Source organism: Trachurus japonicus, chromosome 6 (assembly GCF_045865225.1).
Source record: "Trachurus japonicus isolate A0001 chromosome 6, Traja_1.0".
Taxonomy (NCBI): Eukaryota; Metazoa; Chordata; class Actinopteri; order Carangiformes; family Carangidae; genus Trachurus; species Trachurus japonicus.
The window spans coordinates 4,779,491-4,806,733 of NC_140912.1; the positions used below are offsets into that span (position 1 = coordinate 4,779,491).

At 40.2% G+C, this 27,243-nt stretch overlaps 3 protein-coding genes across 3 annotated transcripts in view; 2 read left to right on the plus strand and 1 right to left on the minus strand.

The window, feature by feature from the left end:
• The first annotated feature begins 154 nt into the window (after nt 1-154).
• Nucleotides 155-4,180, plus strand: LOC146985428 (uncharacterized). Its single transcript, XM_085778383.1, has 7 exons — nt 155-393; nt 1,243-1,367; nt 1,447-1,513; nt 1,854-2,010; nt 2,669-2,811; nt 2,894-3,004; nt 3,898-4,180. Exons 1-7 carry the CDS (start codon nt 235-237, stop codon nt 4,075-4,077), a joined length of 942 nt encoding a protein of 313 aa, XP_085634509.1. The 5' UTR covers nt 155-234; the 3' UTR covers nt 4,078-4,180.
• Nucleotides 4,172-14,027, minus strand: LOC146985429 (nucleobindin-2-like). The gene is made up of 13 exons (XM_085778382.1): nt 13,885-14,027; nt 13,204-13,341; nt 12,475-12,582; nt 12,247-12,379; nt 11,412-11,515; nt 9,865-10,050; nt 9,430-9,520; nt 9,172-9,230; nt 8,990-9,082; nt 7,941-8,030; nt 7,656-7,826; nt 6,250-6,304; nt 4,172-5,625 (listed from the first exon to the last, which is right to left on the minus strand). The coding sequence occupies exons 2-13, from the start codon at nt 13,339-13,341 to the stop codon at nt 5,531-5,533; spliced, it is 1,323 nt and encodes a 440-aa protein (XP_085634508.1). The 5' UTR covers nt 13,885-14,027; the 3' UTR covers nt 4,172-5,530.
• Nucleotides 14,028-18,073: 4,046 nt separating this feature from the next.
• Nucleotides 18,074-27,243, plus strand: part of pik3c2a (phosphatidylinositol-4-phosphate 3-kinase, catalytic subunit type 2 alpha) — a 57,878-nt gene continuing 48,708 nt past the window's right edge. Inside the window, exons 1-2 of the mRNA XM_085778384.1 lie at nt 18,074-18,225; nt 22,445-23,692. Of these exons, the coding sequence (XP_085634510.1) occupies nt 22,526-23,692 (1,167 nt within the window). The 5' untranslated portion in view covers nt 18,074-18,225; nt 22,445-22,525. The remainder of the gene's footprint in view (nt 18,226-22,444; nt 23,693-27,243) is intronic.

The following is a 27,243-nucleotide window of genomic DNA, read 5'->3' on the forward strand; positions in this document are numbered from 1 at the left end:
GGCATCCAACGGTAACAAGACAGCAACTGTTGCACAACTGTTTTGTCTCATTGTGAGCTATTTTCCTATTGGCTAGACAGACGGGTCACGTGAGCGAGCGAATCTGCAGAGTGCAGACAGAGCCACGCTACGAGCAGCAGCTGCAGCACACAGACAGACACAGACACAGGGTCTCTGGGTCTCTGGTCTCTGATCTGCTGCACGTCTGGACACGGGAAGCTGCTGTTTGGAACAATGAGCATTCCGGTGGTGGACTTCGGTGCGTACAGCCTGAGTGAGGGACTGGGAGAGGTCTCCACAGAGAAGCTGCATGAGTTGGGCAAAGAGTTGAAGGCAGCTTTCACACAAGTGGGATTTGTCTTCCTGCAGAACACTGGGATCAGCCAGGAGGAGGTGAGGCGCACAGGCTACGGTCAGACTGCAGCTCTAACATAGACTGTATATGAAAAGAGAAGTTTGTTCAGAGCTACTTGATTTATATTTAGGTTACATGATTTAAATTAATAAATAATAATTAATTTGAGAACCATAACCATAACAACAGTCCCCTTATATAAAAGGCTGAATAGAACCAGGTACCCTCACTCTCAGAGCTGCACCTTCAGAGACACCTAGACAGACCGAGTCAGAGACAGACCAACAGGATAACGAAAGAAAAGAAGAAGAAGAGAATCAATTCATATTGAAATACATTTCATTATTTACTTTAAAAAAATATATATAACAGTGACCTCTTGTTTTTCTTTCCTACTCAACACCCATTTCTCCAGAGCGAACTAGATATTCTGAGGAACTGTGCCTCATTTAAGTTTTGGTTTTACTTCATTTATTTAAATAACTGGTCTTATTATTTAACCAGGTGTTACACTTAGTTTTGGAGAAAGCCTCTGTGGGACCTCTGAAGATGGACTTCTGAATTTGTGGGATTTTTCCCTTTTAGTTGCATCCCATAATGCTCTGTGGGTTTTGTTGTACTCCAAGTCGTCCATATTGAGCTGTGGCTTTTTCTTCCTGCAACTTTAGCATCTCTAAGATGCTAACTAAGCTGATGTTATCTGCAATTCAGTTTAGTTTTAGTTAGTTTTGCATTGGTTATTGTAGTTTTTATTTAGTTCTCGTTTTAGTTTTAGTCTTAGTTAAATATAATAACTCTTGTTCAGAGTGTTGAATGTGATGTGATGTGATGTGATGTGATGTGATGTGATGTGATGTGATGTGATGTGATGTGATGTGATGTGATAGGTGGACCGTGTCATGGACGTATCCAAGAGATTCTTCCTGCAGCCTGATGAGCTGAAAGTTCCCTTCAGCAGGAAAAGCTTTGTCAACAACCCGAACCATGGCTGGGTGTCTCTGGAGACTGAGAGGTGTGGACTGAGCACATGAACACAACTCTTCTCCTCTGCACAGTGTTCTGGTTTTTAAATACACAAAACTGCTTTTCAGGTTGAACCCACGTCGACCTGGGGACCTGAAGGAGGCATTCAATACTGCTTCGTTTCACCCTGACATAGTAATGTTTCCTATCAGTGGTAGACTTTGACTGCTCTCTGTCACAGAATGTGTGAATAACACATCCACTTTGTTGCAGCGGAGGTCATAGTACAAGTTAATCTAAAGTTTAATGTGTTTCCAAACAGTGTCCTGTTATACTCAAGTGTTATTCACTTCACCAGTCAGTGCTCAGAATGTTAGGCCTGATACATGTGTCAGTATATTGATAAAGAAATAGCTTTACAGAAAGGCACTGCTACCAAATTTAAGGCTTACCAAAATGTTTCCATACAAAAAAGAGAGACAATTAAAATCATAAAAAAAATAAATTTCTCCAAAGCCTCTCCCCTCTGTTGTAGAAATGGCCGTCATCAGATGCTGTACCGAGGTTCCAGGAGATCCAGACGTCGTTCTTCCAGAACTGCAAAGAGCTGAGTCTGCGGGTGCTGAGGCTGATGGCCCACAGCCTGGGGCTGGACCCACAGGTCTTCCTGGGTGCACACCAGTTTATAGGAAGTACGTGGTGGGATTATGGGATATAGTCGAGAGGGCACTGTCCTCTGCTGCTTTAGCCACACAAACCTTCCTGAGGTAACACCCGTGTGCAGTCGTTTCACACAGTTCTGACTTTGACTGTGTGCACTAAAGGAAGTCAGTATCAGACAGTTCTGTAATTTTGATTTACACTGAATCACGTATTTGGAAGAATTTCATTCATTTTTTAGGTTTTATTTTTTGAGCCATGAAAATAAATGAATCAGCTAAACTTTCACTTTAGATATTCAGAGTTTTTGATCAAGACTAACTCACCTAAATGTGAAAACATTAAAATGATAATCCACATTAACTTTAGCAATAAAAATAGATATTTTTTTATTGTACAGTACTTAACAACATTTCTGACATGAAAACCCAAACCCAACATCATTATCTCAGAAGGCAGCAACAGTATTGATTGTTGACATTAGTTCAGTTTACTTCCTCAGGGGCATTATTAATATTTGAAGAACATTTGTAATGTCTGGAGTGTCTTTACATGTTTTTGCTTCATAAATGAACAGTATTTAATTTCCCCAGGGTCTAAGCCTTAGACTTATCCATATCATACATGCATACATCATATCATCGTACCTGGTGAACCTGAGCAGTGCTGTTGTTGTGTTGTGTCCTGCAGCCGATGAGAACGGCACCACGCTGCGGTCTCTGTACTACCCAGCAGTCAGCAGAGAGAACGCCAAGCAGGGTCAGCTGCGGTGTGGAGAGCATTCAGACTACGGCAGCATCACGCTGCTGTTCCAGAGCTCTGAAGGCCTGCAGGTAAAAACACTCACATCTTCACCTCTCCTGTCACTGTTGGACACATCTCCACACATGTCATCTCCTCCGCCTCCATCCTCAGGTCCGTAACCGGGCAGGTGAGTTCATCTCTGCTCCCAGCGTCCCAGGAGCCGTCCTCGTCAACATCGCTGACCTGATGCAGCGCTGGACCAGCGACCACTTTGTCTCAGTGGTGAGTTTAAAGCAGTTTTACAGATTTGACTGACATCTCATCTCTTTAGAAACTTTTGTACACTTATAATCAGTACAAATGGGCTCTATGCACAGCCCCACCACTTCCTGAACTTAATGCTGCTCCTTTACTTCCTGTCTTACATGATTGGACAAATTGATTAATCCAGGTGTGTCTGACCATTGTGACTACTCAGACACACCTGAATTAATCAGTTTGTCCAATAATGTAAGACAGGAAACAAAGGAGCGGCATTAAGTTCAGGAAGTAGTGGAGCTGTGCATAGAGCCCATTATTAAGTCCATCATTATGTTTTTTTCAAAAACTGTAAAACTTATTAAACCTTTCTTGTCCCACATTTTTTTGTCAATTGACACCCTATTTGCTGCAGAACGTCCTCCACAAAGTTACCACCCAGCTTTTTGATATTTAAAAAACTGAGCCTACAGTGCATGAAAATGTTTGAGATAACACATACCACAAAAAGTGTGTCAACACAAAACTATGCTGTGACAGAACTGGGTCGGGTTACACCGGATGATAATAAAAGAAGAAGTATCAAAGAGAGTAACAGATCATGGGGTTCGGGGTGGGGAATTCTCATGTAGGCCGATGGAGGATGTGAAGAATGTGGATGTAACAAATTATAGGGAGTTGACTTCAGTAGGAGAGTGACATTTACAATCAGGATTGGAAGGACCCATCTGTCAATGTAGGCCTATTAATGTAATGTATGACAATGTATTCTGTATTATATGATAATATTCTGAGACCATTTATATAAAAGTACTGTAGACATGTAACACAGATGATTATGGTATGACATGTGTACAGTATGTGTATGTACTGTACTGCTTAAGGGGAAAGAATGAGAGCTCATTGCTGCTCCTCAGCTCCACAGGGTTTTGCTGCCGCCTGCTGGAGACTCCAGCACTCGTCAGTCCCTGGCCTTCTTCGTCCAGCCAGATGACAAGGCTCTGATCACCTGCTGCGACGGCTCCAACAAATACCCTGCAGTCATATCAGGCGACTACCTCACTGAGCGTTTCAGTGAGTCGTACGGACAGAGCTGAATGTCTAGCCTTCAGTTCTGTCATGTGTCAAAGGATCTCATAATGTTTTTACCTTTTTAATTGTGTGTTTGTGTGATTACAGAATGAGGCAAACTGCAAGCTCACTCACTTTATTGGTAACATTCAAACGTTGTACAACAGTTTCATGAATTAGATCCACAGGATGTAACTTCCTTATTAAAGCAACATAGAAAAATAAATAAAAACACACCTGCAGCAGATAAACTGGGGTCCACAGATGTTGACCTTGCAGACAGATGTGAGTGTTTTTTAAAAAGGGGAGATAAAAAATACCTTTTCCTCAAAAGATTTGTCAGTGAGTCCTTGTTTCATCTCATACCTGTGGTATTATTTTAAGATCACGATGGTTTTGAAATCTGTTTCGCCCATGTGGCTCTAGATTTAAAGTCATTTCATCAACTGTGGTGAAAATAATAAATTATTTTAGCATGAAAAATGGCAGATTCAGATACACACACACCTTGTAAACAAACAGCCTCTGAAGAATCCATACAGTCACATTAACACTACCACAATAATATTATTAAATTAAGAATTAAATATATGTAATTATTTGTAAACTAAATATACTCTTCAATCATCAACCACTAGGTAACTCTACTGAAGGAATATAAGAATTGCATGTAGGCAGTAGATCATAATATATATTCTTTCTTTCTTTTTCTTTTTTTAGCATTGTGTGCATTGAACTGCACTGAAAAAACAGATAAGAAAATGATGTCTCCTTTAAAAAGAACTCCAGAAATATTGACTGAGGAAATGTTTTTTCTTTACCTAAATGGATATACACTATATCACAGTTGTATTTCACCATGGCGCAAGGAGAATCTCAAAAAAAGATATATAAAAACAAAAATAAAGTTCTAAGAAAAATAAATGCTACAGTATTATCACAAGAAAAACTTTCAGATGTGACCATTTCATTCATTTGTCTTAAATCCTATAGCTACATTCATAATATTCTCTTCTCTTTTTTTTTTAAATTAAAGGCTCTCTTCACCTGAGAAAAATAAATAATTTCAGAAATAAGAGACGGTACCAGTGACAATGAACTACAGTGCAGACTAAACAGCAGACCTAGCTCGGGCCAGCAGCCCTCCCATTCCAGCCCAAAGGCTAAGCACTTCCCATGGAGAACAGAGTCCTCGTTGTGATGAAACGTCAAAATGAGAAAAAACAAAAGGGTCGATTGTCCACACAGAAAACTGGACCAGGTCCACGTTCTGAGTTTGGTTCATGCAGCCAAATGAAGGGGAATGGCATGACGGGCACTAAATCTGAAGCCTGAAATCAGATTTTCTTTTGTGCTCTTAATACTCCAAATATTTTTCACCAAGTGGCATTCTGTCAACAACAACAAAAAAATGAATCATTGCAAAACACACACACTCACATACACACACATACACACTATGCAGAGTGTTGAGGCCTGCTAAGAGTGTCCTGGCACTGGTACATCTGGCTGCTGGTGACCAGAGGGCAGCGGTTGATTGTTTCCTGGAACGACTGGTATTGGTTCACCTCCACCTGCAGGAGAGTCAGGTTACAGGTTACACGTACAGTACAGCACTCACACTGCAGACTAGGGATGTCACGATAATAGATTTTTTTGGTACGATTATTGTCAGAGAAATAATCACGGTGTTACGATTATCACGATTATTATGCATTAATTAATTTCACAACGCTATTAATGTGTAAAATCAAATATAGTTCAAATATACATTACTAATTATAAAATATTTTAAATATCTATTAAAATATGACCAATTATTAATCCACCAGGGGAAGTGTTTGAAATATTCAAGTCATTAATTGTCATCGATACCAAATGTTTAAGTTAATTCTAATCTTTTTTTTATTACAAATGACACTCTAGCATTTAAATTCCTACTAATTCAATGCTACGTTAGGTAAATGGACCAGTATCTGTGCATTTACCTTTACTTTGGCGCCACATCTGCCGACACGGTTCATACATAATCTTTTTTTGGAAAGTGACGGTATTTAGGAATCTTTGCGATCAATTAATTGTGGCGTTTAATACCGCGATTAATTGTGAAAACAAGTAATTGTGACATCCCTACTGCAGACAGAGTGAAGTGGTTGACTTTAGAACTGAGACAACAATCATTGTGATGTGCTACTTACGGTTGACCTCAGCTTTTACGTTCTGGGCTTTTAACTTTTCCATTTCTTCTACAGCCTGAGCAGAGAGAAGGATAGACAATGTTATGACATCACTGCTCAGGTTATTCACTTGAATATTTACAGGCTGTCGGTGCTGGCTGAACACAATACAGTGTGGTGTAGTACTACTAGGTGCAGCTCACCACTGATACAACAGTAAAATATTTCACATGCCAACAAATCATGTACATCATGCCAACAATCAGAAGTTATTTTAAAGGTACATTGTGTATGAATTACTCCCATCTAGCGTTGCGGTTGTATATCGCAAGCAACTCAATCATATTTTTCATGCTGCATTCACGTGAAATTGGGCAGACGGCAGGCGGTCGACAGCCGCTGCACGTAACGGCATAAACAAGCCTCTATGTAAACAAGTGGTCCGTCAGCACGAGGCAAAACAATACGCGTGACAATATGTTGTCATGGCGATGTCATATTGTTTATCTGACCCACGTTTTACCGGCTTTCTCTGGACTTCTGTGACTAAAATGACATCTGGTTTGTTACCGACGGCCGTCTGCCCGACTGCAGGTGAATGCAGCATCAGTGTAACGCTCCATTCCTCCTCACTGCGTTACCACGGTGACTTTTCACAGACGCCACCTCCACCTGAGCCGACAGCTCCGGTGTCTCCGCTGAGTTTCCGTGGTTTCCTACCGTCACGCTGCCACTGAACGTAAAAACATGGCGACACCACATGGCAGCCAGCACCGAGCTTACCGTCTCCATGGAGATATGAATGATATGAACGGCTCATTCAGAGCTGAAAGGAACACTTCAGTTTGTTGATGGGGGGGATTACTGATTAATGAAACACAGACTTCTGAACCAAATAATCGATTTTCGTGAATAGATAAGAGGAGAAGTTACACAATGTCCCTTTAAATCATGACAACTATGGGTGACTGAGTGTACTGTTCTTTGTGAACAAAAGCTCCTATATGACTACTGATCATTCAGTGGGTACAGAAAGTATTCAGACCCCCTTCAATTTTTCACCATTTTTTTATGTTGCAGCTTTATGTCAAAAAAACAAAACAAACAAAAAACAAAACTTATTTTCCTCACCAGTCTACACTCACCACCCCATAACGGCAGCATGAACCCAGAAATTTAGAAATGTTTTCAAATCAATTAAAAAAGAAAAACTGAAATATCACTTAAACATAAGTTTTTAGACCCTTTGCAAAAATGTCTAAAATTCTGGGTATGTGCTCTCATATAACAGGGTGGTCAGAGTAGATTGATGAGTGGAAAACTGTTATTGTTCTAAAAAAAAATGGTGTAAAATTGAAGGGGGTCTGAATTCTTTCCATCCCCACTGTACTTAACCAGCATAATAACTGTGTGAGTCTGTAGTTCACCTGCTGGAGCCCCACTCTCTGAGCATTAAGTTCCTCTTGTTTCCTTTCCAGCTCCTCTCTCTGTTTCTGCAGCTCGGCCGACTTTTCGTTGATGGTATTCTCCTCCTTTACCAGGTGCTGTTCATACTCCTTCAGCTCGTCCTCGGTGTAGAGGGGGTTCTGATCTAAAGTCTTTGAAGGGCAGGAGAGGTGTGAGGTGTAGGGAATGGTCAGAGGAGTTCATTCTACAAAAGAATAGACTGTAACAACAGACAAGGATACCAAAGAGCACCTGTCCACTCTTACCTCCCACTCGTCCTTCTCAAAGAACTCCTCCTTCTTTGTGGCCGCCATGAACTCACTCAGAGAGACAAGTCTGTCTTTATTGGTGTCCACCTTAACATCAACACAGGAAGATTTTATTGTTGTGTCTGATTGGAGCTAATTCTGAATCATTAGTAGTTTGACTGTAATTTCTGTTATTTTCCAGTTTCATTGCTTGACTCACAGATGGGTCACCTGCTTTAAAGGGGACGTATTATGGAAATATCACTTTTTGAAGGCTCTTTAACATATATTTAGGTGTTTGTCTTGCCTTCCAGCCCGCAAAATGTGAGAATTGACAAAAAAAAATCTGTAATTTTCAGGCTCCCTAGGTTGAAATCCATTTGGTTTTACGAGCTGTTCCCTCAGTTGTCTTCCAATGATGTAACTAGTTTTCGGATTTGCATAATCCCACCCCTACCTGGTACCAGTAGAAGGGGTGGGGCAAGCAGTGGCTGATTTGCATTTAAAGGGACAGGCACTGAAACCAGCCGTTCTGAACAGGGCTGTTTAGAGAGGATGAAAAGAGCTGTGATGTTTGATCTTTGGGGTATTTTGACCAAAGCATGTCACAGACATGTCTTTAAGACACCTGGGAACTATTTTAATTTGTGGAAAAGGGGCAGAATATGTCTCCTTTAATGTTTTGACTGACCAGTGTATGTACAATGTGTTTTCCACTGTGATCTGGCACTTAGAAAAAAACTTATTGGAGACTCTAAATTGCCTGTAAGTGTGAATGTTGTGAGTGTATGTTGTTTGTCTCTATATGTCGGCTCTGTGTCAGACTGGTGACCTGAACCCCACCCTGACCCTATGTCAGCTAGGATTGGCTCCAGCCCACTGTGACCCTGCACAGATAGGACAATAGATGTATGGATAGCGCTGCATGTTGGATACAACACACACACAGCTCCAGTGTGTTCTGAGCAATGAATAGCCAGTAATTCCGATGAAATGTGTTTGTCATGAACAGGCCTGATCATTACTCTGTGTATGGAGAACAAACCTCTGTCCTGGCACTGACTCACCTCATTCATAACATGCTCTCTCATTCGCATCCTCTCCTCCTCCATCTCAACCATATCGTCCTCTTCATTTTCAGGATTGTACACCTTCTCCAGCTTGACAACACACATATACACACACACAATTACACCTTCATTTATGTAACACATGCAAAGCGAGGCCAGTTACTGATGAACATAAATACCTCTTTGGTGAAGAGAGCTTCGAGCTCCGTCTCATCAAAGAAACCATCTCCATTACTGTCTGCAACACAAAACACAGAACTGGGATCAGCACATGTTCCTTTTGATAAGGGGTGACTTCTGGGGCTAGTTTATAGAATCACATATCAAATGCTAAATTCAGAACCAGACATGTTTTAAAGAGAAAACTGTGGAAATCTTTGTTATTCTATCACAGATATGTTTGACTCTTTAGAAAGAAATATGGTGTCAATGGTTACCATGCATTTTGAAAAACGTCTTGGGATCAAAATAATCTGGGTCCAAACCGTCTGCCTCCTGCCACACCTCCTTCAGCTGGTCCTCACTGCCCTGCGCACACACACACACACACACACAAGGATTGGCATAAGTTCATTTTCACCCAACAGCCTGCTTCACCAAGTCTCCCTCTGAATTCATGCATTTTTGTAGCAGTTTGCATCTGTATTTTCTGATATGCTTTTTGTTAATCCCCCCATTCACATCTGCACAACTGTTTTATTTCGTTCAACAAAATCCAATCATGTTTTCTAAAAAATGTTGTTTAGTGCAGTCCCAATACCTTCTCCAACTAAGAATTCAGATTATAATGAAAAATAAAAGTGTTTCTTATGAGCTGCAACCTCTGCTGATTTCTTTTTTTTTAGTTTGTGTCACCCCAGCAGGAGACGTACAGGGTGGTTCACTTTGGGATGGTCAGCGTGTTTCTTCCTCATCTCCTCATAGTGCTGCTCTTCCTTCATGCGGTCCTCCTCGCTCATTCTCTTCAGACGTTCCCTCCTATCATGCTCCTTCATCATCTCGTATCTCTTGAACTCATCATGGCGGTCCTTGTCAAAGTTCTCCAGGTCTTTGGTCGCCTATAAATGAAAACAAAAGGTGAACGGGTGAGTTGATACCTGGATTGTACAGTTTATTATTTGTAAATCCTCTGTGGAGATTGATTTATTCCATCCAGCTTGTGAGGTACAGCCAGAGCCATACAATGAAGTTTAAAGGGGACATATTATGGAAATATAACTTTTTGAAGGCCCCCAAAATGTGAGAATTGACTAAATAAATTTGTTATGTGCAGGCTCCCTAGGTTGAAATCCATGTGGTTTTACAAGATGTTCACTCAGATGTTTTCCAATGATGTAATTAGTTTTAATTTGCATAATCCCACCCCTACTGGCACCTGTACAAGAGGCGGGGCAAGCAGTGGTTCATTTGCATTTAAAGGGACAGGCACTGAAACCAGCCGTTCTGAACAGGGCTGTTTAGAGAGGATGAAAAGAGCTGTGATGTTTGATCCTTGAGGTATTTTGTCCAAAGCATGTCACAGACATGTCTTTAAGACACCTGGGAACTATTTTAATTTGTGGAAAAGGGGCAGAATATGTCTCCTTTAAAGCAAACTGCTTGACTGAATTGGTTCCAATTTAAAAGCTTTGGAGTATGCTGTGTCAATCACAGACATGCTCATCATATCTTCATGTGGTTTCAGTGCTGATATGTTAGATAGCTGCTGTTCAGCTTTTCAGTGACAGTAACGGCCTGACCACAAAGTTCATCTGATACTCTGACATAACATTTGTTGGTGCAGAAGCAGATTGGTTGTTGTTGAGTCTCTTTGTGGGTCTGATGTATGATGAATTACTGATATTACCTCTTTAAGATATTATAAATACACATTGTCCTAAAATGCTAAATTCCGTCTGTACCTGCTGATCTCTGTGGATGAGAGTGCGACAAAATAGTACCAGTCCAGGATTTACATACAGTTGATTGTAATCTCCACTGTAAAAGCAGCAAGAGGTGCAAATCCAGTAAGCTGACTTCCCCTTCCTGAATTCACATGAACATGTTGCTCTCAGCAGTGTAATAACCTCTGGTGAGCTCCAACCAGCACATATAGCTGCAACTGCCAAGTTATTGAATCTAGAATTGAAATGGGTTGGACGGTATGCAAGCAGTCCCAAGAAACATGACTCAGTGTTTGACACATGTAATTATCTTCTAAGCTAATGATAGAAAAATATGAGACAAGCTTTACTGTGATTATATGTTTGACTGCAATGCAGTTACAGTAAAAGAACATGGTCATTAGAAATAAAAACTGTGTTGAGTGTAGATGTGCGCACCACAAGTAAAACTGCTGTGTAAAAAAGTTCTGATGGTCAGATTTCCTATAGCAAAGATGTATTTAGTGCTTTTTGAACTAATGTTCATCTGTCTGTACCGATTTGATGAGGCGGTCCAGATCTTCCACCTCAAAAGTGTCTGGGTTCATGTGGTTCAGGTGCTCAAACTGTCTCAGCAGGGCCTGGTGGTCCACCATCCGGCCTGGATGGGGGGAGAACAATCAAAGGTTTTACTGAACTGTAAAGCATTTAGATCCAGTGTTTTTAAAAGGTGAATCAGATCTTTAACGTACTTTGGACAGCACTCACTAAAAACTGACACTGAGCAACTGTGATGTTCGTAAAACCGACTTGGTCGGTTTCTCTTTCCCGTGTGTTTTCCAAACACATTTTGTGCTTCAGCAGTTCTTTAGTGCGCTGGCACACAGTCAGAGACAAGTACAGGCTTTGTTTGCTTAAGCTTCAGATCAAATATACCCTTGGAAGCGGCTCAGGTCAGTAAGTGTTTGAATTTTATGCTTTTCTGAACATGATGGAAGGGACGTCTATGTCTGTCTTTGTTCTTTATCTGACACCATCTCTGCAGTGTTTCTACACATCCTGTCCAACTTACACCATCTTGTCATGCTGTCGTCGTTATGTTTTTTAAAAAGTGTTGGCCACATCCTGTTCTTCAGGTCTCTAACTACACTAATTAATATTGATGAACTACTATTCTGTTTTCACACAGTATTTCATTCTGCAGTTCCCAGTGGCCACCAGAAGTCACTGTCAGCTGTGGGAGTCTGCGTATTGCATCATTTTCCTGTTTCTCAAGGCCACATTAGGCTGCATTAGACGATGACTACAGACTTTTAGCTTCTTGTGCAAAGTCAAGAAGTACAGTTTGTAAGATTGAAAGTAACACATCAGCAACGTATGCAGGACACTTACCACTCCCTCCCTGGATGTCATTTTTGGCTTTGATGAGCATCCGCAGCCTGCTCATCTCCTCCCTCTTCAGCTCGTCCAACTTTGTCCGAAAATTGTGGTGGACAAAGTCCAGCTCTTTGGAAAGTTTCCCTTGCTGCAAGCACAAAATCAACATGCTCAATACAAGCTGTTCATGTCACTAGAAGGGGTTACAAAATAACTGGCTTTTCAGTGAGTGTGCCGATGTACCTTGATGTCATCCATGTTGGCATTTTTGAGCTTTTCTTTGAAGTGGGGGTCTTTCTCAAGGTATTCAATAACTTCCCTGAGGTAGCGGTCATAGTGCAGCCCAGTTTCCTGAGGTGTAAACCACAGCACACGTTAGCGTTTACATTTAACTCCATGTCAAACATGAATTAGGGTCTAGAGCTGCAACAATCTATTGATTAATCACACAACAATTGATTATTAAATTAATCGTCAACTTAGTTTGATAATCAAATAATCAGTTTGAGTAGTTTTCTAAAGAAAAAAAGTCAAAATTCTTTAATTTCAGCTTCATAAATGTGAATATTTCTGGTTTCTTTGTTCCTTTATGGCAATAAACTGAATATATCTTTGGTTTGTGGACAAAACAAGACATTTAAGGACGTCATCTTGTGGTTTGGGAAACACTGACTGACATTTTTTAACATTTTACTGACCAAACAACTAATCAATTAATCATTTAAATAATCAACAGATTATAAAAAATAATCGTTAGTTGCAGCCCTATTAGGGTAATTAACCAATATTGCTGATATCTTTGAACAAACACTCTAAAGGTTCCCATCTTTTACCTACATTCAAGTGAAGCTTAGTAGTCTGAGATAATATAAGCTCAAACCCCCTCCTGAGAGGTTATTTGGTGTAATTAGTGATGTGACTCAGATTTAAATGAGATATCTGTAGCTATATAACGTTGTTCATGTGACTCACAGCACTCTCTGGTGGTCCCAGCTCCTCCTCTTGAGGCTTTTCTTTGGTCTGGTCCACACTGATAGGTACAGACTGGATACAAAGCCACAAACTCAGCAGAACCAGCCCACAGCGGGCCAGTGCTTTACCCCTCACCATCTGCTCAGGGGCAGGAAATAAAAAGTAGAAACAAAAAACAAAAACAGTAATTATTTGTGTATAGTGATACATGATGAGAATGGTCTTTCCCAGAGGTTTCTAGTTACACTGAAACTGTTGTTAAGGTCCTTGTGTCAAAACAATAGTGTGGTTTTTCTTTACACACTACACCCACTCAGTTTCTAAAGCACTGCAAAACTGGTAAAGGGCACAGCTATAGGCTACCTGAAGACACAGTGGCTCAGTAAAGTTACAACACATGTTTGTTGGACAGATATATACCAGTCTTACTGTGAAACACTGCACCTGCCACCACAGCCTTCAGACTGAGCCCTCTAACTTGTGGTTCTTGACCAACACAGCAGCTAACTGTGTCGTTTTTACAGAACAGGTTGTTTATACTGAGGATGGCAGCTAATTCATTATCCCACAGATGTAGAAAAGCTACAAAATAAGCCTTAGTGTCCATAATAAATTACAATTAAAAAAAAAAAAACACAGTTCATGTAAAGCACCACTTGTTTGTTAAAAAAGGACACTTACATCTGGCTGGTGCTCACTCTTTACCGCGCTCAGTTTTCCTCCAAGTGCCTGAGCCTGAGCTTTCCTGCAGCTTGTTTATATCCTGTCATCCACCACTAATACACGGCTCCTATGGCTACAACCTACAGAGAAAAAAGGCTGTGTTCACCATGGCAACGCCCCGCCTGCGCCGCTTCGCATTGGGCAGAAAAAGTGTACTTTCTTTGTAAAAGAGTCGCGTTGAGCGCTGATTGGCCAGCTGGCGCGTCAGTCACAGTGTGATCAGACGGTCAGCCCGTGGCTTAAGGTGCGTTGAGACAAACCGTACGTGGCGTTCAGTCAACCCCCGGCGAGGGCGGAGTTAATGTTTGGTGTAATAGAGACAGAGCAACATTATTCAGTGTACTAGTGGATTAACATGCACTGTGAGTGTTGTGAATTGTGCATTTAGACCTGAATGTCGCATAATTATAGAACTACTATTGGCATTTTTTTGTATGTATGAATGTGTTTGTATGTTTTTATGGGTCATTCCGCCAAAAGAGTGCCATTTGCTCATTGTAACTCTTAAAAATTAAACTTCATTTTTCATCCCATTTCAGTATAGAATTTTTTAATATACACATTTACTCATTCAAAATGAGTACTGGTCAATCTCAGGCTACTTTATTTAATTTATTGCTGCTTTTATCATTGCATTTTTGAAGAAAAAGTAACAGCAATGAGGGTAACAGCAATGAGTTTTTAGCATAAAATCAGCAATTGTGTGAAATCTAGCCAAATAGCATCTCTACTAATAGCCTGAGCACACAGAGCACATTCTGAGGATTTAACTGAATATTTCACTTTTGATATCAACAAACACTGTCTAGAGATAATTTAGGTAACAGGAATGAGTTTTAAGAGTGACGGACCCTGACATAGCTACAATATCATTCAATTTCAGGAAAAATAAATTACAGAATTTAATTTTGGTCTTCCCATGACTTTCAAAAGGCCTAAATGATGTCACTTCCAGCAGAACATGTCACTGGTGGAATGATCCAAAACTTTTAGAGTGTAGAATGTGTTCGGGTAACAGCACTGAGTGAAAACCTGGGGACGGGACTAAAATGTGAATTTTAACCAAAATATAATTAGGTTTTAATTTAAAAAATGTTATATAAGTGTAGATATAATATTAAGTCACACTAATATGCAAAAACAATGAGATTTTAGAAGGATTTTATTCATAATGCATTGTGGTAAACTATAGCGTTTGGCTCTGGGGACATGCAACAAAGGCTATGTTTCAGTGCTTTGAAAGCCTTTTTATAGTAATTAAAAATTATATATCTTTAATTTCTACAGTGATTCATGTGTATGGTGCTTTGTTTATTAATTAAATGCAATTTATATTATATTATTACATGTTTTTATACATGTAATATGCTGGGGACAGAAATGGCACTCTTTTGGTGGAATCGCCCATATATGTATATGACTATATAGAGAGATAAAGACTAGTAATCATATGTTAGAATAAATCTATATGTATATAAATATAAATATAAGAATATATTAGAATAAATCCAGTTAAATAACTCATAAATTAACTTACTGTATAGATTATAATGACTAGATAACTTGATAGATAAATTCAAGTAATAATGACTAGATAACTTGATAGATCATTTATGAATAAGGGGTGGGAGTAAATAAGTCTTACTTCTTCCCACTCCTTTTTGGATATGAAACAAACAAATAAACAAACAAAACAAAAAAAAATCAAATTACCTTTATTTTCAATTATTTTCTTTTATTTTTTTTATTATATATATATATATTTTTTTGTTCATATGTTGTTTTTGCAAAGTTTTTATATGTTATGTCTGTCCATTTCTGTATTATGTTTTATTTCTTTTAACATGTCCGAAATAAACTTAAACTAACTAACTAATTTCGTGTAACATACTACACTGTGGGCAGTTTAGGTTCACCTGGCTAAACCTTATAGGTAGTTACAGTAACATACTGCAGTCCTACTGTAGATCAGGTGAATATTGTATTGTTCACTTTATGTTGAAGCTGTTGTATAGTGGTGTTATTAATGGCTTTTATTGGGCAGTGTGGCTTTTTACCTGGTGTTTCTTTATTTACCCCCACCCTCTGGAAACACATGTGGGTCTTTCTCAGCGCAATTCAACTGCATGCACCATAAACTGCAGCCTCTCTGAATATAAAACCAGCACCTCTCCTCTGAAACAGTTTCAAAACATACCGATGATTAAAACTTCTTGGTCAGATTAATTGGATTAGACTATTTAAGACACTTGTACCAAATAAACTCTTAATCAAATGTTTGTGCTGACAGCAGAGAAAACATTCAAATCTTGAATTTAACCGAAAGCAACATTAATATGTAAATGTTTTAAGATCAAAGTAAAAACTCCTGCATTCAAAACGTATGATCATATTGTGTATATAATATATGTATGCTGCTGTATGTTCATACACATCATTAGCTGAGTACTAATCTGCTTTGTCTATGTAGTATATGAAATTTGTGATGCCTTAATCATGTCTGTCTTTATACACAGCATGTGGTGTGTGTTGGTCTCATACTCTTTATACTACCAGCTGTTCTTTTTCATGTAAATACTCTACAAATTATTTATCAGTTTAACTTTTGTCATGTCATTCTTGTAACGTGTGACAGACCATTACGTGATGGTACAGCTCCAAACAGATTCTGGTGGGAAAGTCCCAGGTCAAAAGTCTGGGGACAATTTTTAATCCCACATCTGTCCCTCCCTTCTTATAACTTTATAGATAAAGTTGTGATGATAATGCAGTGCATGCTTTGAATTCCAATTGGCAATGTGGGGCAGGGGCTACAACGTAGCACTGGGTGGCATGCATATCATGCTCATTAAAACAATTATAATCCTCTACAAATATTATATTTCTACTTTTTTTATTGAATAACTGTCATTGCTGTTATTCACATTCAGATTTGCTTCTGGAATGTATCAGTGATTACCGGTATACTCTAATTATCCTCATAAAACACACCACAGTCATGTCCTTCAGGAGTTAGATAAAGTTTAGATGATTTCATAAACTCAGATGGTCAATGATCTTCTGGATCCTTTCTGGCTTTCTGTTTTGGAAACATAAATTGTCCTTTCATAAATGCTAATTTGTATAAGTCACTTTTTTTGTTTTGGGAATCAACGGGAGAGCTGAAGAGAAACTGGATCATGAACTGGGATCATTTTAGGCTCAAATTCAAACCGTTTTTTCAAACAGAGGAATCATGTTGACAAGACTGATCTGCTTGTGATTTTATTATGGTATCATTGGTTACTTTCTTGTGTTGTTGTGCTTGTATTTTCGAGTATTTTTTTGAGTTTTGTGTGGAGTGCTTTAATGTATTATTGAGCTGAGTGTTTTGTACTATTTCTCCAGTACTGTGTAAGCCCTATTCTAAAGGCCTATCTTGGGTGGGTTAATACAAGTTAGTTTATAAATTCTGAACAAGTTTATGTTGCAGTAGCTAATGCGATATAGGTCTCCTTGTCCTTAAATATGCATTATATATAATATAATGCATAATTGCATGCATAATAATGCATAATAATATTATAACATTAAGTTTCTGAAATGGGCTTGCATAGTGCCCTTACTTTTTCTCTTTAAAGTAAAACAGGATGCTAAAACGTTTGTACCTCTTCTTATTTGTTGAAAAATATTTTGTATTTAGTCTTAATCTTCAGTAAAATAAGTCATTCAACAAAAAAGTACAATATTTTCCTCTTAGATGAACGTAGTGGAGTAGAATCGAGTCAGGCAAGGCAAGGTACAAACAGTTTGTCTCAAAGGGCTTTACAAGCATCTTGACAAGAGCTGAAAAAATTGAAATATTCAAGAAAAGTGAAGGTATCTCAAACTTGCCTGCTTGACTAATATAGGCCTACTAGGACCACAACATTAGGCCTACTAAACCGTACCTAATATTGTGTTTTAATCACAACAGAATATTTACTTAGTTATTTACAACATAATACTTCTGCCTGGTATTATTCTGACGAATTCATCACGCAAATTACGTAGCTACAGCCTCCCTCCACTCCAGCATTTCTGTCAGTCCCCTCCTCCATGTGGACACTGGCCGCCGCGGGCCACACGGCGGCGCTGTCGAGCTGCTCTGGCCTCGGCGAAGTGACTCACTCAGCCTGGCAAGAAACTCTATCCAACCGTGTCCAGGCAAAACCTCCATCCAACCACCTCAACAGGAACTGACGTCCCCTTCTTCGGTGCAAGTGGATGGAAAAAATGCAGCTGCAGGAAAAATGGCTCCAAACACCGTACCGCTGAAAGGTGAGAGTTGAACCTTTTTTTTTTTTTTTTACAGTAAATGTCTGGGTGTAAAGTCAGAGCTGGTTCTCGCCTGAATTCCTCAGCTCCAACGTTAAGTTACCCGGTTGTTTCCGTGTGACCGAAGCTGCTGCACTTCTTCCTCATTGTGGCCAGTTGGCAGCAGCGAAGCAGTTGCCTGGAGACTTAGAAATAGTTAATTCAGACTGAGTCCGCAGCAGTCATGTAAGTTAAGTTGTCGTTGTTTAGCTAAGTTAAACTCCGTCGTGGTGGTTGTGTCTCTCTCTGTGAGCGACGCCTCTGTCTGTTTTGTTTTGTGTGCAGCTGTATATTTTGGGTTTAGCGGCGGCTAAACTTAGCATCCAACAAAAGTTTGAGTTCCTACTAACTTAACCGCTATCAAAAGTATCAACAAGTTACTTCTGGTCGGACCAGCCGGCTCGGTTTGATAGTCTCTTTCTATAAAACCTGTTGAGAGCCTGTTGTTTCTCTCTAACAATCAGCTAGCTCCTGTTTTAGAGGTGGACCGTGTGAGAAAAGCGACTGTTTATTGACAATAACACAACGCATCAGCTGCTGTCAGGTGAGCATCAGCCGACAGGTTAGCATCATAGCTGTACGGGCTGTTTACAAAAACGACTCTACTCAGTTGCTATGTATTTTAAAACCGTGCGATGTAATTGTAACTGTAGCGTTACTTTCACTTTGTGTTACCAAGACAAGACAGTCATATTTCCGTCTGTTGACTGTCTTCCAAAATGCTACGTGATAATGTAATAATATCCTCCTGCTGCTGACTGTCAACGCCTGGCATCTGATGACATTATTCTGTTGTGCAAGTTGGTAGAGAAGTTGAACACTTTAGCTCATCAGAATCAACACATCATCATTATACAGTACCATAATAGACAATGAAATGCTGATTTAGATGCCATGCACAGAAAAGAAGAATAGAAAAGAGAGAATAAATCTGTAGTTTGCATGAACGGATTAATGCAAATGCAGAGTAAACTAGAGCTTCACCACCATATGATTTGTTGTGGGATTCTTGCCAACTGGAGGACATCAGGGATTTCAGCTTTCCAGTGCTCCAAAATGGCCCTGTCAGGTTTTGTTTTTGTTTCTTTTTATAGACTTAATGTTTTGCACAGATGAGCTTCGGTAGCAGATAAGCCAGTGCAAAGAGGGGTTTACTGTATTGTTCTACCTCTTTAAACATCACAACATACCTGACACATCTCTGAACTTGATCTGGTTACTCATTTTTCTCTTTAAAGATGTTGTCTTGTACTTTGATCAGCTGCAGTGTGTATTGCCAACATATGCACTTTTGCAGAGCTACTGGAAGCACAACTTTCACTGTGTCATGAGATCATATCCTAAATTCAGACTATAAAGAAGAATTTTAGTGTAATATACTGTGTAGCCACCCATTATTCAAACCAATACATCTTTAATCCAATTTTTACTGGGGATTGCAAAGTTTCAGAAGATGCAAAATACAATTGTTTTAGGAGTAAATGTGTAGGCTATACAATACTATTCTAAAATATTTATTAATATTGAATACGCAATACTGCCCGTATGTTAAGGGGTTAAAACCATAATGTTGGTTTCATCAAACCATCAAGTCAATGATGTGGGAAATCTCTGCACACCTTGCCTCATTTGTTATCACGATCTCAATCTTTATACTTTTATAACAGTGCTAATGCCATACTCAGATGATAAAGCTCCTACTGGTAAACTCTCTGCCATTCTCTCTTACGGTGCAGCTGATCAGAGTTTGCACTATTTGTCTTGGCTACAGCTGGCTTTTCTCCATAAGTGGGTATTTCTTCTTTAATTTTTTTTTAGTCCCCTGTTGCCATATATGGACTTTAACAATCTGGGAATCTTGATCCAGGATCTTTTGGTGATCTATGTGTAGCTCACATTGTGTTAAAATAGAATTGTCAACTGGGCCTGTACTGGTACTATATTGGCTTGATCTGCCCAATCTGCAGTGATCTGCAGTGCAAAACATGGAAGACAAACTAATCAAATGTTTATGAGCTTAAATCATGTCATATGGTTCCCCATATAGAACCACTAGTGTTTACCACAGAAACCAGGAAGCAGTTGCTGTTCAGCGTCTGGCTCAGTGTGTTAACTCAGACACTTGTCAGTTTGAAGGGGCTTTGATCTTATGGAACGGCACCATTAACTACTAAGCTTTAGTCTGTCAGAGCGTGCATTCTTCTTACTGTGTGCAAAATCAATAATATACAGATGAACTACTTTGGTTAGGGCATGTGACATTTCTGCAGAGATTTTAATCCATCAGTGACACTAGACTCCAAAATATGATGGCATTTAGTTTCCCTGAAGCTGTTTTCCTGGAAGAGATTGGTACAAAGCTCTCCCAGTCAAATGCTTAATGAATGTAGCCACATTGTCACTGCCTTCTGGTGTTAGCACAGCTGATAAGACAATCTTGGGCCATGGTGCTAACATAATGCTAACAGAGTAAGAGAGAGACCCGTCCGGGCTGCTTAGCATGCCAAATTCCTCAGCTGCACAATAGTGCTAGGCTAGCCTGAGCCCCAGCAGAGCCTGCCTTCACCACAATGGGAGGGGAAGCTCAGGAGAGGCCGGTGACGCCTGGGGAGAGAAGGAACTCACTCAACCCTGGGGCTGTGATCACTCAATGAATGGTTGCTTTGAACAAGGCGCTGTGTCATTTTAAGGGCCACAGAACACTCTTTGGAGAAATGTTTTTTCTTATAATATAGATATGGGATACTCAAAGGTCCAGTGTGTAATAATTGGCAAGGTTCATTGGCAAAATCTGAATATACTATCAATATATTTGTGTAAGTGTATAATCACATTTGGTTTTTGTAGCCTTATAATTCTTATATAGCAAGGTTCTTGCTTTAGAGAGTAATGCCATCTTGCGCCGCCATGTTTGTACGTAGGGATGTCACAATTACTTGTTTTCACAATTAATCGTGGTATTAAACGCCACGATTAATTGATCGCAAAGATTCCTAAATACCGTCACTTTCCAAAAAAAGATTATGTATGAACCGTGTCAGCAGATGTGCACCAAAGTAAAGGTAAATGCACTGATGGTCCATTTACCTAACGTAGCATTGAATTGGCAGGAGGAATTTAAATGCTAGAGTGTAATTTTAAAAAGAAAAGATTAAAATTAACTTAAACATTTGGTATCGATGAGAATTAATGACTTGAATATTTCAAACACTTCCTCTGGTGGATTAATAATTGGTCATATTTTAATAGATATTTAAAATATTCTATAATTAGTAATGTATATTTGAACTATATTTGATTTTATACATTGATAGTGTTGTGAAATTAATTAATGCATAATAATCGTGATAATCGTAACACCGTGATTATTTCTCTGACAATAATCGTACCAAAAAAATCTATTATCGTGACATCCCTTTTCTTCTTCACCTCATCGCTTCATGCTCCTAAAATACTCCCAGTCGTCCCAGTCGTGGTAAACAAGTTTTTTTGTCCTCTGAGGCCACCGTCACTTTGCCGACGGGAGGAGTGAGCAGACAACAACACAGAAGTAGATAACTCGCTTTGAGTGAAAGAGCTAATCAATTTAAATACTATGAACATGCTGCTGATGGGGCTCGTGCCACTTGTGTGACCTAATTCATGCCCTTGACTCCAAAACAAGTAAAAGTAATTTGCTGTGCGTATGTGACAAATGGCAAATCAATAAGCAATCAAACCATGGTTATAGCAACAAGGCCTCAGGAAGCCTTCGATATAGAACGTGTCATTTAACCGATGAGCAGAGTGAACAAGTTGAGCTTTGGCTCAGGAGGAAGAGCAGGTCATACCTGTATGTGTGGGTGGCACAGACAAAGTGAAGCACTTATAAATGTGGTATCCATGAATATGTAAACAAGCTTTTTTTCCCCTCCATGAGCTGTGAAAGGGAGTGTGTTGAAAGTAGGGCTGCAACTAATGATTGTTTTAATTAATCATTAATCTGTTGATTATTTAAACAATTAATCAATTAGTTGTTTGGTCAATAAAATGTTAAAAGTTAGATACCATAAGCTGTTGCATTGATGGGGATCCTAAATGCTTGTATTATTAGGAAAAATAATGTTCTGAGTGACATACTGTTTGATTTGAACCTGTTTGACCACCTATTATTACTTACTCTAATGTTTTTTCCTTTGTTTAGGTATTTAAAGCTTCACTCCTCAACCCTTTGGGCCATCTGACTTAAAAGCCTTCACACTCATGGCACCCTCCAGTTGACAGAATGGCCCAGATATCAAGCGGTAATGGGTTCAAGCTGGATGTCCCCCAGCCAAAAGGGGTTGTGGGTAAAGAGGAGGCTCTCCGTATGGAGGAAGAGGCTTTAGCAAAGTTGCAAAAGGAGAAGAGGCCGCACACTATTTCAGCTCCCATATCAACACCTCTTTCGTATGCCACGTCCGCATCCTCCTCAAAACCAAAAGCATCTAAATATACCACTACTGCTCCTCAACCTTCACCCTTTACTAATAGACCAGAAAAAGACCTCATTGTCTTCCCAGAGACCAAGAAGCAGGCAGAGCAGGACAAGTTCAGGGATATTGATGTGGACAAACTGACCAATGAAGAACTTGAAAAGCTTCTACTCGATGAAAACTTTGGGGCTAACAGTAAAGTGTCCCGCCCCTCCTCACTCCTGGGGTTTAACCTGAGTGCCTCCTACCCTGGGGGTCTTCCCTGTAGCTCCTCCCCTTTCCAGGGCAACCAATGGACACCTGTCTTGTCCACACCAACAAGCTCCAATGTGTCCACTCCCACCCATCAGCCCAGCCCGATGTTCCCCTCTGCCCCATACCCCAAACCAGGCACATTTCCAAATGGCTTCACTCCACCCATGTCCTTCATGGCCCTGCCAGCGCAGCAGCAACCCTTCATGCCCTTCCCTCCCATCCAGCCTGCCGCTGCTGCCATGGTCTTCCCACAACCAGCTGTGGACCCAGAGATGGCCAAACTGTTCGACAAGATTGCCAGCACCTCAGAATACTTGAAGAATGGCAGATCAGCCAGCACTGACCTAGATTCCTCTCAAGCGGGCACAGCTCTGGCACCCAACCCACCGCCCCAGCAGCCAACAGGGACGGAGTCATCTAGCATCAGTTGCTTTGACTGGCTGGATCTAGACCCTCTTACAAAGCATAAAGCTGAGAACGAGCATGCATCTCTGGCATCAGAAGGTGCCGCACAGACAGTACCAGGAGGTCTCGCAGGGGATCCTTGGGACGCAGTGCTGGAGACCGAAGGGAACAATAGCAGCAGCAGCCCCCAGCTGGAGGCCAAAGCCTCACTGTCGGTTCGCTCACAGCAGCGGAGGGCATCAACAGGAGCTGCTGTCACCAGGAGTCACTCACTCAACATCCCAGGGACCTCCTCCCAGCACAAGCCAAACAATCAGGTAAGACCATGTTCTATCTCACTGTAACGGGCAAATACCTGTGATGAATGATCTGTACTACTTTTTTAACTAGTTAAATGTGGGCAAGGCTCAGTTGGAAAAAGATAATGTCGCATATTTAAGCACACACATATGACGAGGGTTTAGAAATCTTAGATTAAAGCAGAAGTAAGCGATCCGGTCGTTTTGGCTAACTTCCTGTCAGCAGATGGAGTTAGCAGTCCCCACCCTCGTGTTTCGGACCAAACACTCTATGTAAGTGATTGCTGTCGGAAGATATAACTATTGACTTATATTAAAGCAGAAGTAAGCGATATTTTTGTGTTAATATAAGTCTTAAATAGTTATATCTTCCGACAGCAATCACTTATATAGAGTGTTTGGTCCGAAACACGGGTCTGTCAGTCACTCTGCTCTGCTCTGAGCCGAGGAGAAAACTTTCCTCGTATCCTACAAGTTTTATCCAATGAGGAGAGAGAACGGCATGAAGGGCTGTGTGTGCAGCCAAGGGACGCCGTGAATGTGGCGACGTAGGGATGAGGCCCAATAGATCCATGACGAGGGCGGGGGCTGCTAACTCCATCGGCTGACAAGACGTTATGGTGCGTTCAAGGCAACTCGTAACTCGTGTTTTTCCGACCTATGAAGTCGTACCAGTTCGATCTGGTCGACTTCACGGGTCGGAAGTTACGAGTGGCCGTTATAGTGACTTTCACAGGTAAAACAGGTCGGAAAAACACGAGTGGGTTGCCTGGAACGCTACAAAGTCGTAAGTTGTGACTTGAAGCTGTAATTTACGGTTTCAAAAGCCTGCCTGGAACGCAGCATTAGCCAAAACGACCGGACCACTTACTTCTGCTTTAACACAAACATTCCGCTTACTTCTGCTTTAAAGATCTGGTTACAGTTGTTTGCTGTTGTCAATTAAATCCTATCAACCAACCTCCACCACATGGTTCTTAAAGGTATAGTGTGTAACTTATTTGGCTTTTTATTAGCAAATACTAAATATTGTTTTCATAAATACATATTTACTGAAGTCTAATCACAATCGTACACAAATGAAAGCTTTCTTGTAGCTTAGAATGAGTTGTTTACAAATACATAGGTGGTGGTGCACCCAACTGAGGCTGCCATGTTGCATCACCATCTTTGGATATGGCAGCTGAAAGGGGACAAACTTGGTTTAAATGCTCTTTTGAGTGTCTGTGACTAGGCTTGTGCCGATCAGCAACCCAATGTGTGTGTTTTATAACGGCAAAAAAACAAAAACAAAACATCGATCGTCCTCTCATAGAGGATCGGGTTGCTGATCTGCACAAGCCTAGTCACAGACACTCAATAGAGCGATGAAACCAAGTTTGTCCCCTTTCGGCTGCCATATTCAAAGATGGCGATGCAACATGGCAGCCTCGGTTGGGTGCACCGCTGTCTACAGTATGTATTTGTATACAACTCATTCTAAGCTACGAAAAAGCCTTCATTTGTGATGTCATTGTGATTAGACTGGCTAAATACGTATTTATGAAAAGAATATTTGATTTTTCCTAATAAAAAGCCAAATAAGTTACCGGTACACACTGTACCTTTAAGAACCGGGTTAGCTGAGGTTTTCTGTTAAACTGTTTTGTTCTCAACTTTAGTTGCTCATATGGCCGGGCGCTTTGATTGAAACAGTGGGTGAACTTGGTTGGCTCCTGGCCGTCTTGGTCGTTGCCTCTCCTCAGGTGTATGTTACTATCCAGACCAGGAGGCTTCAGCTTCTCTGCTGCCACCCTGACAAGTCAGTTCACTAACACTAATGTGTCCTTGCACACAGTTTACAGAATAGATGCAACTGTGCACTGCAGAGTAAATTATTAAATCCAACCACAGTTTACCCACTGAGGTCAGTTTAGTCAGAAGAGACGATGGTGGATTTTCTTGTTTATCTAAAACACCCATTACAATCCTGCTTACAACTGTATACTCTTCAGTCATTAGCCACTGCAAGCACAACACCCTCTATACTTCTACTCCCTGTAATTAAGTTTTTCACTGTGGTAAGCGACCCTCCGTTTCACCACATAATTTTCGTCTCAACCACATTTTGTGATTAATTTTGCTGAGACGTGAGTGATCTGATTTGTTGTGATGAATATTTAGAACATTCATTTGGGACACTGCTTTGGGCAAGTGGCATGGGACATTGTTGCCTCTACATCTTATTTTTCCTCCCTAAAACTAAACAGCCATCTGTCATTTGGCTGGCAGCTCTGGGTTGAGGTGGAGAGACAGGACAAACATTTCAATGTGGAGCAGTGCAGCCATACTGAGGCCCACCAGACCAACACACACTTGTGTTGAGAGTCAGATTACCGTCAAGTTGTTAATCTCTAGTGTGAAAATGAAAGCTCTGCTATGTTATATCAGGACTGCTCTTCAGATATAATGGAAGAAGTGAAAAGCTCCTGGACAGGACTGATATATATATATATATATGTATACCACTATATATACCACTATATATACTATATGTATATTTATACAGTCACCCCAAGATACAAGATATGTCATATTATTTTTTCTTTACCACTAGTTGTCAAAAACTCCAGAGTGCTTTTACAGTCTTAAGAAGCTATTCTACCTCTTGACACTTTTTTTTTTTTTTTGTTACAGCTCAAGAGCGTTGCTTCCTGCTCATTGTGTTTCTCTATGTCAGGACCAAACAATTGGTCTCTGTGGTATGTTCCTTACACCAGGGTAATAATCAACCTTACAGAAAAGCCTTTATTTACAGAATTCCCCACGGTAGCTCAAAACCAGGAAATCTGACACAATTTGAACATGGTGTTTTGAGAGATTATTGTACAGTGCAGTCAAAAACATCATCAACTGAGGTCAGTTTCAGTGTGCCTTTGTAGGACTACTGGTGTTTGCTTTGTTGTTGGGGTAGGATGGTTCAGAAAATCCACGGTTTGGTTTGTTTGTCAGACTGATTTGGGGTCAGTTTTTGATTCAGGTATGTTTGGGTTTTCTTTCAATTTTTTTTAATATGATCTATCTATTTAAAGTAAAGATGGTCATGCTGCTCTGTAATATGATAGAATGCACAGTCTGCAGTGAATGGGATGCAGCAGCACCTCTGTGGCCTGTTAGTGTAAATAAAGCTTAACTTGACTTGACTTAATTAAAATATCTATATATCTATATATTCACGTTCTGCAACTTGAACAGATGAGTTGGCATTAATAACGCGTTAACATTGACAGCCTTAATATATATAGATAGCCTATGTGTTGTTAGCATGAGCCATAGTGCCTCCTTTGTCCTTTTCACAACTGACCTGGCTGCTGTATTTGACACCAAACTGCTCCTCCTCCCTACAAAATAAAAAAATTACACCCTGAATCAAAGAATACCCCCCCCGCTCCATCCCTATTTTCTGGTCTCTGAAGGCAACTTGTTCAGTGTGTACACCCAGCTGTATCCTCCATAGCTGAGGAATGTCTCCTCCCTCGAAAGGATGAAACAGTGTTGACTCTTGTGTATATGTTATGTCTAGGTTCAAA

What these genes read in the sequence shown, in the direction of transcription:
- LOC146985428 (XM_085778383.1), top strand. Translation starts at nt 235, where the DNA reads ATGAGCATTCCGGTGGTGGACTTCGGTGCGTACAGCCTGAGTGAGGGA. An exon ending in TGCACACCAGTTTATAGGAA is followed by an intron (nt 2,011 to 2,668) that starts GTACGTGGTGGG and finishes TGTGTCCTGCAG; the next exon opens with CCGATGAGAACGGCACCACG. An exon ending in AGAGCTCTGAAGGCCTGCAG is followed by an intron (nt 2,812 to 2,893) that starts GTAAAAACACTC and finishes CTCCATCCTCAG; the next exon opens with GTCCGTAACCGGGCAGGTGA.
- LOC146985429 (XM_085778382.1), bottom strand. Translation starts at nt 13,341, where the DNA reads ATGGTGAGGGGTAAAGCACTGGCCCGCTGTGGGCTGGTTCTGCTGAGT. An exon ending in GACGTTTTTCAAAATGCATG is followed by an intron (nt 9,231 to 9,429) that starts GTAACCATTGAC and finishes TTTGTGTTGCAG; the next exon opens with ACAGTAATGGAGATGGTTTC. An exon ending in GAGAGCATGTTATGAATGAG is followed by an intron (nt 8,031 to 8,989) that starts GTGAGTCAGTGC and finishes GTTGATGTTAAG; the next exon opens with GTGGACACCAATAAAGACAG.